Below are 9,920 nucleotides of genomic sequence, written 5' to 3' on the forward strand. Positions count from 1 at the left end.
GCTTCGATTTCTATCTACGCCACACTTCCAGCAGCGCATAACCGAAAAGTTCACCCAATGCGCACGCCCGTTACTGAAAGCTTCCCAACATTGAAGAGAGCTTTGGTTAAGCTTTCGGAGAACGAGAAGTTTACCATCACTATCAACTGACCACTAGTAAATCATGAATGAATGGAGACGCTAAGTTGGTGGTATTCAGGGAAACAACGAGAGACTTCCTAGAGAAAGTTTGTGTACAGATTCACGCAGTTGTTGGGTTTGATTCTAAAATGAAAATCAAATTAGCTCAAGTAATGCGGTTGAATCAATAGGAAAAGCAACGTTATTATTGGCACAAAAACAGAAACAAGTCAAAAAATTTCATATCATGCGGTTTAGAAGTTCTCAAGTCACACTGTAGATTTTTGTTGTTGTAGTGCTTCGGTAAGTGGGACCGAATCTATTTTCTTCGAACTTGTCATCTTGGTTTGCAATGAAAAGTTTAATTGTTGAATCGAATTTGTATTCTTTGGCGTATTTTTTTGAGGGATTTTTTTTTGGTTGCTGAAAAGCAATTTAGAATTGTCTCGTTTGAATTTTGGATAATTGCATACTAAATACGTCCGAAATTTTCTCAATAACTGCTGTTCTACAAGCAAGTAGTCGAATTTTTGAGTCTCGGTTGGGAGAAACTTTTATCATCAGCAGATTCGTAGCGCTAGCCTTGCTAGCTTTTGTTTTATATGCCAATAGCGGACTACATTTGGTAGAAATAATTTATCGATTTCAATACTTCCTATGTTTGTTACGTTTTACTTCGTACTAATAATTTGATGACCGCGGTCCGCTAGACATTATTGTTTTTCACTATATAAATGTGGTTTAACCCATTATGGCCCGGACCTAGAACCAGATTTTTGTTCAACGCGATTTTCACGACACAGGTTTGTATTGCTGGAGAAACTCTACGATAGCTGCTCGCGTAGAGACATCAAGATCGTCATCGGGGACATGAACGCGCAGATCGGTAGGGAAGAAATGTACAAGCCGGTGATCGGCCCGCACAGCCTGCACATCGTGACGAACGACAACGGCCAGCGATGCGTAAACTTCGCAGCTTTCCAAGGACTGGCAGTCCGAAGTATCTTCTTTCCCCGTAAGGACATCCAAAAAACCACCTGGAGATCACCTGACCAACGTACAGCAAATCAAATTGACCATGTGTTCATCGACGGCCGGTTCTTCTCAGACATTACAAACGTACGTACCTATCGCGGTGCGGATATTGGCTCGGACCACTACCTAGTTGCGGTATCATTGCGCTAAAACTGTCGACCGTATACCACGCGCGACACCGCCGAGCCCAGCGGCTCAACATTAAGCAGCTCCGGAACTCCCAGGCTGCGGAGGAATACGCGCAACAGCTTGAAGCGGTGCTACCCACAGCGGAGGGGCTGGGCGCATTGCCTCTTGAAGACGGCTGGTGCAGCATTCGCACAGCTATCGGGGAGACCGCAACGGCGACACTAGGAGTGGAAGCACCAAGTGGCAGAGACGACTGGTATGACGGGGAGTGCGAGACAGCGGTGAATGAGAAGCACCGGACCTGGGCGATATACCTGGGCAGGTCAACGAGAGAGAACAAGGCCAATTACAAACGGGCACGGAACGACATGACCACGCTTCTCAGACGAAAGAAGCACCAGCAAGAGGATCGTGAACATGAGGAGCTGGAGTAGCTGTACCGTGCCAGTGAAACGCGGAAATTCTATGAGAAGGTAAACCAGTCCCGCAGAGGCTATGTGCCGCAAGCCGACATGTGCAACGACGCGGATGGGAACCTTCTCACAGATGCCAGCGAGGTGGTCGACAGGTGGAAGGAGTACATCGATGGACACCTGAATGGCGAAACAGTACACAGAAGCGGAGCAGGAACTGACCTAGGAGCACCAGCAGCGGATAACCGAGTACCAGCCCCCGATATTCATGAAGTTCTTTGTGAGATCGGGAAGCTGAAAAACAATAAAGCCGCAGGCAAAGACGGACTACTGAGCGAGCTCTTGAAACATGGAAGAGAAGCGCTCGCTAGAGCGCTGCACAGGGTCATTTCCAGGATTTCCAGGACATCTTCATTGACTTCACGGCGGCCTATGATACAGTCGATCGAGAACAGCTATGGCAGATCATGCACGACAACGGATTTCCGGATAAACTGACTCGATTAATCAGAGCCACCATGGCGCCACAACCGAGTTTTTCACTGTTCGTTTTACCGAACAGCGGGCCAATATGTGATAGAAATATAAATTGTGAAGAATCCTGCAATGATTTTATGGAAATTTGTTCTCTATGTGGTTCAAAAGCTCAAAAACATTCAGAATATCAGTGGTGGGCACCGCTAACTGAAAATTTAGCGACGCTAATCGCTAATCCGGTTACTGAAAAATTTAGCTCGATAATCGCCAAACACGTGGGAGTCCCCGTGGTGTTGGTGCTGAGGTGGAGATAGATGGGGAACGATTTGAAGTGGTTGACGAATTCGTTTATCTTGGTACGCTTGTGACATGTGACAACAATATGAGCCGTGAAGTGAAACGACGAGTTGCAGCTGCGAACAGGGCTTTCTACGGACTGCGTAACCAGCTAAGGTCCCGTAGTTTGCAAACTCGCACAAAACTAGCGCTGTATAGGACGCTGATACTCCCGGTGGCCCTTTACGGACATGAAGCATGGACGCTGAAGGAAGCTGATCGACGAGTGCTCGGAGTTTTTGAGTGTAAAGTTCTGCGATCGATACTTGGCGGTAAACTAGAAGAAAGAGTGTGGCGCAGACGCATGAATCACGAGTTGTACCAGGTATACAAACATGCTGATATAGTGAAGGTAATACAGCGGGGCAGGCTTCAGTGGGCTGGACATGTAGCCAGGATGCCTGACAAGAGAGCCGCCAAAACTATCTTCAGTAGAGAACCAGGAAGAGGCCGTCGACTCCGTGGTAGGCCTCGCACGAGGTGGATGTGCGCGGTGGAAGAAGATGCACGATCTGCTGGTGTACGGGGAGACTGGAGAACGGCTGCCCAAGACAGGAGAAGCTGGACATCTTTAATTCGTTCGGCCCTAGACCGGTGAACGGTCCGTTAGCTAACAAAGTAAAAGTAAAGTAAGTAATCGCCAAACACTATTTAAACGCTAAATCCATATTGGCGGAAATTTCGCTAATCGCTAATCGCTAACTTATTAATACATAGATTGGGGAGCTGCGTAGCCGCAAGGTTACAGAGTCCGCTTTGTCAAGCGGATGGTCGTGGGTTCGAATCTTAGTAGAACCAGGCCATCCTATGTCAAAAAAAGGACTTTAAGCATGGGTTTATTCTCAGGCTCCCCACCAGTTACCCTTCCTTAAGCTGAAATCTACAAATACCTTTGCGTGACTTTCTCTTAACAAAAATGAGTCCCTCTTATCAATAAAACTGGCCAGAAGGACGCACGACGAAACTTCTCCAGGGAATTATAATTGGTGATATTTGGCAAGAGGAACGAGTATCGGTATAGTAGAACAGTAAACGTGTAAGGAAGAGTATGGCACATTACACACAAGCACTGATGAACAATAATAATAAGCAATGCCACTTCTCAATAGAGGTATTGCTATTAACAGAAGTGCGGGATACAGCAGACACCCGGGCATATCTCACAATAGATCTACGATTCTGGTCGCAGTGAGGAAGCCCATACAGGAAAAAAAATACATAGATTGTCAAATGGATATGCTTATGGCTCATAAAAACAAATAAAAATATTTACTTTTTGTGCTATTTACAATAAGATCTTATCGAGGTTCAAAATTCACAAAACAGTCATACTTGAGAATTTTGTGAAAATAAGGCGCAACAAAAGTGATTCTGCATGTATGTCATACAAATGTTTTTAAAATCTCAAATATTATCTGATTGGAAAAAATAGAACTGAAGTTGCGTATGGCAATATGCAGAAATTTTTAGCGTTCCAAAAATTTAATCTAGATCACCTTAAGCTTGTTCTCCAGAATGCTCCTGTGGCTTATACGATAACTCGAGCCCCATTCTAGAGTAAAAAAACTGACTTGCACTTGTGTCGTAAAGAAAGGAATTCTACATACATAATTAAAATTCATTGCCGGGCACGGCACCACTGAGTGCTCGGTTGAAAAATTAATGACAGCTGTCTTACTTTTTCGTAAATCTCGATTCAACCGAACTGAAATTTCCGCACAAAATATTACTGAGCTATCACTATCCAGATTACGGATATTTTGTGCCGAAATTTCAGTTAGGTGAACCGAGATTTACGAGAAAATGTGACAGCTGTCAATAATTTTTCAACCGGAAACTCAGTGGTGCCGTTCTCGGCAAAAATTACCGAGACCCGGCAATAAATTTTAAGTGTGTGGACAATTGTGACAATTAAATTTGTTCGTATGAAACATTTGTTCTAAAAGTAACTTTTGCAGTAAGGTATGTTCATCATTTGAAGCAATTTATGTACGCCATCAGCGACTCACAGTTCTTGATAATAGTTTTTTGTCGCTTCTCCACAAAATTAGCGAATTAGCGATTAGCGTTTCGAAGGTCAAAATATCAGCGAAGCTTCCCGGTTCTATTGGAAAGACGGACTCAGCCATCTGTGATTTAGGTGAAATTTGTTCTATGCAGACTAGCACTGGGTCTATTAGAACGGAAATTACTGTATCAGATGTTGCGGATGAAATTTTTACGAGAACCAGGGTGGAAAGTGCTATGAGATCCTTTGAGGTGAAGCAATACTATTTCCTTCTCTTATTGAGATTTTTAAGGCCAGTTTAAGGTTGAATCATATTCCATCAAAATGGAGGGTAGTAAGAGTAATCTTCATACCTAAAACTGGGAAGCGTGATAGGACGCATCCTAAATCATTCAGACCCATTAGTCTTTCTTCGGTTTTGTTGAAGACAATGGAAAAAGTGCTGAATGATTTCATTCATACATCTTACATGCAATCAAAACCGCTTTCAAAGTTCCAGTTTGCCTATCAAACTGGAAAATCCACTATCACAGCGCTTCATACACTGGTTATGAAAATTGAAAAGTCACTTTCAGCTGAAGAAAATGCTCTGTGCTCTTTCTTAGGTATTGAAGGTGCTTTTGATAACGCATCTTATTCTTCAATGTCTAGTGCAATGAAGAAAAAAGGATTTCACACGAGTATTGTTGACCGAATTCATACCATGCTTGCCAAAAGAGAAATCACTTCAGAGTTGGGAGGTTCGTCTATCATGATAAGGGCAACGAAAGGATGTCCGCAAGGAGGTGTTCTTTCGCCACTTATGTGGTCTTTGGTGGTGGACGATCTTCTCAAAAGCTTAGAAGCAAAAGGTTTCGAAGTTGTGGGCTTTGCAGATGACATAGTCATCTTGGTATGAGGAAAGTTCCACAACATAGTTTCGGAAAGAATGCAGGAGGCTCTGAAGTATACCCAGTCTTGTTGTGCAAAATCATACATACTAAGCCTTATTATTGATATATAGTACAAAAATAATATCATTTATAAGCTACTAGAATGTATCAATATTTAGAGTTTCAACCTAACATTTTTTTTTGTATCTAACATTCTCAGTTATCAAATACAGAAAACGGAATATGTTTATTGCATCTCAGTTATGCGTAAAAAAATTCTAAAGTACTGTTCGATAAATCGAACACCTGGGCCATAATGAATGGGTTAATGAAGCAAATACAGGTCAGGTCAAGTCAAGTTTTTAATTGAAGTGTTTTTTTTTTACGCGTCACCGCGTTAATTCAAAAATCTTTACGCGGATTTTCAAATTTTCGAGTTTTGGGAACCAAAAACGTTTTTATTGAGTAAAAGACTTAGTTAAAAAACCTTCCGCCCTTCGATGCATCCGGAATGCCCGTCAAAGAGGACAATTTTAAACACTGGTCGTAGAGCGTCTCGGTTTTTCCTGGTGGTTTACTTTACGCAAATTTTTCAACTAACGAGGTGGAAGCAATAAATAAAACTTTAATGAGATTCTCAAAAAATTTCAATTTTTAAAATATTTCCCTCAAGAAATCAGTTCTTCTTGAGAATGTAAATTATCGCAGGCCAACAGGCACGGGGTCTTACGGTAGAACCCTTAGCCACGTACTTCAATATACTGTACGTAAAAAATATTTACGAACGTTAAAAATCAACGCTATAGACTCAAATCTGCATTATTGAGTGAGTTTGTTGAGATTAGATTACAATTCTCTTTACTAACACTGCACTGCTTAGTTTAGCTTTTGAGTGCAAATATTGACAATGATGCAGTGGCTCAGCTCAACTGATGTATCATTAACATATTGAACCGTTGCTTTACGTTTAATCTACCAAAAGTTATCAACCGCTTCAACACCATTCTCGCACAGTTTAAGCTGCTTTTGTGCACTTATGACTCATGTTGGTGCGTTTTGTTCACAATCACTTTTTGCAATTAGCTTATCAATTTTTTTTTACCTGTGATAAAGAGAAAACTGATAAACGCTCTCTGGTGCATTGATTGTGAAAAACCCTTGTGCCTTAGAACGACAGGATATTTCACTTGCAACAAAAAAAAAAAACATTTTTCTGACGCAGAGTTTTATTCAGAAGAATGAAAATACGTATTATTAACACATAATCAAATGAGAAGACATTTTCAATGCTGAAATATAAAAAAAACGAGAATTGAGTTTATTATCTACCAACTGCCACAAACACAAAAATGAACAATTGTCATAAATTTTTAAAGGCTACAATGGTATAATGTATATGATAGCTGACTGATATAAGGTAAAGATAATCATAAAGATAATAGAAACATGTTGTATCATGCTTAAAGGCAAAAAAAGTTGTAAACAGTATAATGCTGAAAACGCGTATTACTAAAATATTAAAAATAGTCTTCTTAGCACAGTAAAAAAACTCTCCGCTTCACCCTTTCAGCAAGTCGTTGGCTTTCTTTTCCAGTGGCTCAATCACTTTGGTCATATCGCAGTCTTTCACAATTTTAGCGTACATCGTTTTGCGAACTTCGGTCAACGTCAGCCAAAAGGGTGCCAGCTGGGATATCATACGTAGATGTTCTTCTAGCTCTTTGAGTGTAAGGCGACCACGATAGCTGTTCTCTATTTTAATGAGGGCAGTTTCCATTGGGAGAACACTTTTTCGCTCCGTCACGAATACGTTTCGCAAATGACGGGCCAACTCAGGCAGGCGTCCGTACTTGATAGCTTGTTGCTCAATCGATGGTCGCCGAGTCATTTGATCCAAAGCTTTGGCTGCTTGTTTGGCTCGAATTTTCTCCAGTAGAGACTTTGGAACATTTTTCAGTCCATCGTGGTATATATGCTCGGGTTTAGATTTTGTTTCAGCAGTAGACACAGGCGGTGCGATATTCGTTTTGTTGGTTAATTGAGATGACTGTTCGACAGCATTTTGACGTTTTTTCTCCTCAACACGTTGAAGAGCGCGTTCCATGGTTGTACTGCAATTAAAAAGATTGCGAGCCGCCGATAGAACGTCTTTAGCCGATGAAAAACGTTCCACATTCGGTGGCTGTGGAAGTGCAGCTTGCTCAATGTCTGGACAGCTTTCCAGATCGAACTGTGGATGCCAGCAGGTTAGTTTTTCTCTGGCAATATGCATCGGTGGGTCCAAGCTAAGCAGAAATTTCTGGTGAGCATCCATGACCTTTGAAAGTAGCAGACGGCTGAATTTTTGTGATCTTTCAGTTATCGCTTGGGGATTCATTGATTGATTTTGAGCATTGCGTATTACATTAGCATCCTCATCGTTCTTATTTGTAGTGCAAGGTTTTTCCTTAATGTTTGGTTTTATCACCAACTGATAAGTTTCATGCTTTGTAACAGAACCATAATTTTTCGTCAGCTCCAAACTAAGATTGAATGCATCTGGAAACAGAGTTTTTATCTGAGCCAAATGACTTTCATACAGGTTCTTTCGTGCCATTCGCTGGACTGCAGGCTTCAGTTTTTTGAACGTAATCTGTTCCTTTCGATTGTAAAACATGGCGCAAACGGTGTCGATACGGTTGAAAAGCTCCGCCAGACAGCGATATTTATAGGGGAGTTGCAATTTCGGTCTTCCAAATTCGGTAAGATGCTGGAATAGTTGATAAGCTGGCACTTTTGTGGGGCTTGCCGCTACCGGAGTTGGAGAGGGTTCCTTTATTGGACTCATCAAAGCAGATAATCTTTTTGGTGTTACATTCTTCGTAGGTGACATAAGTGAGCTGTGATGGGCCTTGGTTGGCGTACGATGAAGAGTTTTCGTAGGAGACGTAAACATTTTCTGTGGACTACAATAAACTGTTAAAAAAAATATTTTATGCTAAAGAACCAAATAAAATTACCTTATGGGAACTTCTACTTCAAGCGTTTGAAATTGCTTTAAATTGCGAGCAGCAGTGGTGGGACTAGGTGGAACAGTTGGTTTCTTATTTGATGCCTCGATTTGCTTGTTCCTCATACTATCCAGTTTGTCGAAACCACTACGCATTTTGCTAAGTGATGTTTTTAACTGAGCCAAACGGTCACTTCGACTTAGATTACTTTTAATTTCTTCCATAGACAAATTTGCAATCGCAGGTTTACCTAATTGGGCTTGGTTTATTAGACCCTGTTTAGTCGGTGTCGTCATTTTTTTCTCGATATTGCTGGCGTTGTTTTTAATCGAAAACTCTTCCTTTGACATAGAAGCCTGTTCTGATAAAACAATTCCTTTGGCAGGACTTTGCTCTTTGTGTACAGTTTTCTTACGCGGTGACAAATTTCCTTTTTTGAGAAAGTTTACTAACTTTGGTTGTTCGAGCATCTCTCGGGTCTTTTCATTGACGGTAACTGCTCCAATACGTCGAATCGTTCGGGTGGCTCGGGTAATCCGCCTGGATTCCAGGGCATCTCCTGCCGATTCCTTTTCCGCTGCAGCTGCCACATTCTTGGAAAGAAAATTTTTAGTATTGGCGAAAACGACCCGGCTTGATGTATCCAGCAAGCTTTGTTCTGGATTATCGGAAGTTCCGATGGTCGAGTTTTCAAGAACCAATACCTTGTTGCGAGTAGCCGATCCTAATCCGTCCGCTGCTGCACGCTTACGTGCGTTGAAGTATGCTGCTACTGTTGGTTGTGACATTATCCCTTGAATCGTAAGTCTAAATACCACTAACTATATTTTATCAAAAGAATAAATTCTATCTTCTCACTGACGCGTCACTTGAACAGCCTATTACAAAGGATGATTGCTATCTGCTAATTATGATGGTTCCGAACTGCTGGCGGTTTTCCCTCCAATTTGAATCCAACTGCAGCGAAATGCATTCCTATACGTACATCACAACACAGTCGACGAATAGGATATCGGGCGAATTTCATTCAAAAGCGGGAAAGCGGCAGAGGTTGATCGATTCGGCGTGTCACACTCAACACTCTTAGACGGTTCTACTAAATCATGAGAACAAAAACAACCATCATATAAGCTTGTTTTAGAACTTCTAGAAAATATATAGCTGAAAAAATTTTGTTTGCTAAACTTCTTAGAATAGACCTATTTACGTACGAATAAGTTAGTGTCACGCGTTCAGGAAAACATAAATCAAGCACTGTTCTGTTTGATGGGTCTACTACGAAAGGCTGAAACTCAAAAGGCTGAAACACGAAAGGCTGAAATTCGAAAGGCTGAAATCACGAAAGGCTGAAAACTACATAAGGCTGAAAACACGAAAGGCTGAAAACACGAAAGGCTGAAAACACGGAAGGCTGAATCACGAAAAGCTGAAAATTATAAGGCTGAAATTCACAAAGTTCATTTCGAAAAGAACACTCGCGGCCTACGGCCGACTCGATTATCCAAGATGTATGCTGTCCTTACTCGCTATCGCTCGTTCG

At 41.6% G+C, this 9,920-nt stretch overlaps 1 protein-coding gene across 2 annotated transcripts; it reads right to left on the reverse strand.

Moving 5' to 3' along the window:
* Nucleotides 1–6,688: 6,688 nt before the first annotated feature.
* Nucleotides 6,689–9,362, reverse strand: LOC129722419 (DNA replication factor Cdt1). 2 transcript variants are annotated; one of them, XM_055675848.1, is made up of 3 exons: nt 9,085–9,361; nt 8,390–8,973; nt 6,690–8,335 (listed from the first exon to the last, which is right to left on the reverse strand). In XM_055675848.1, the coding sequence occupies exons 1-3, from the start codon at nt 9,166–9,168 to the stop codon at nt 6,949–6,951; spliced, it is 2,055 nt and encodes a 684-aa protein (XP_055531823.1). In that variant the 5' UTR covers nt 9,169–9,361; the 3' UTR covers nt 6,690–6,948. The 2 variants fall into 2 exon arrangements, with proteins under 2 accessions (XP_055531822.1, XP_055531823.1); XM_055675847.1 differs by having other exon boundaries at nt 6,689–8,335; nt 8,390–9,362.
* Between the last annotated feature and the right edge of the window lie 558 nt (nt 9,363–9,920).

This window comes from Wyeomyia smithii, chromosome 2 (genome assembly GCF_029784165.1).
Source record: "Wyeomyia smithii strain HCP4-BCI-WySm-NY-G18 chromosome 2, ASM2978416v1, whole genome shotgun sequence".
NCBI classification, from domain to species: Eukaryota; Metazoa; Arthropoda; class Insecta; order Diptera; family Culicidae; genus Wyeomyia; species Wyeomyia smithii.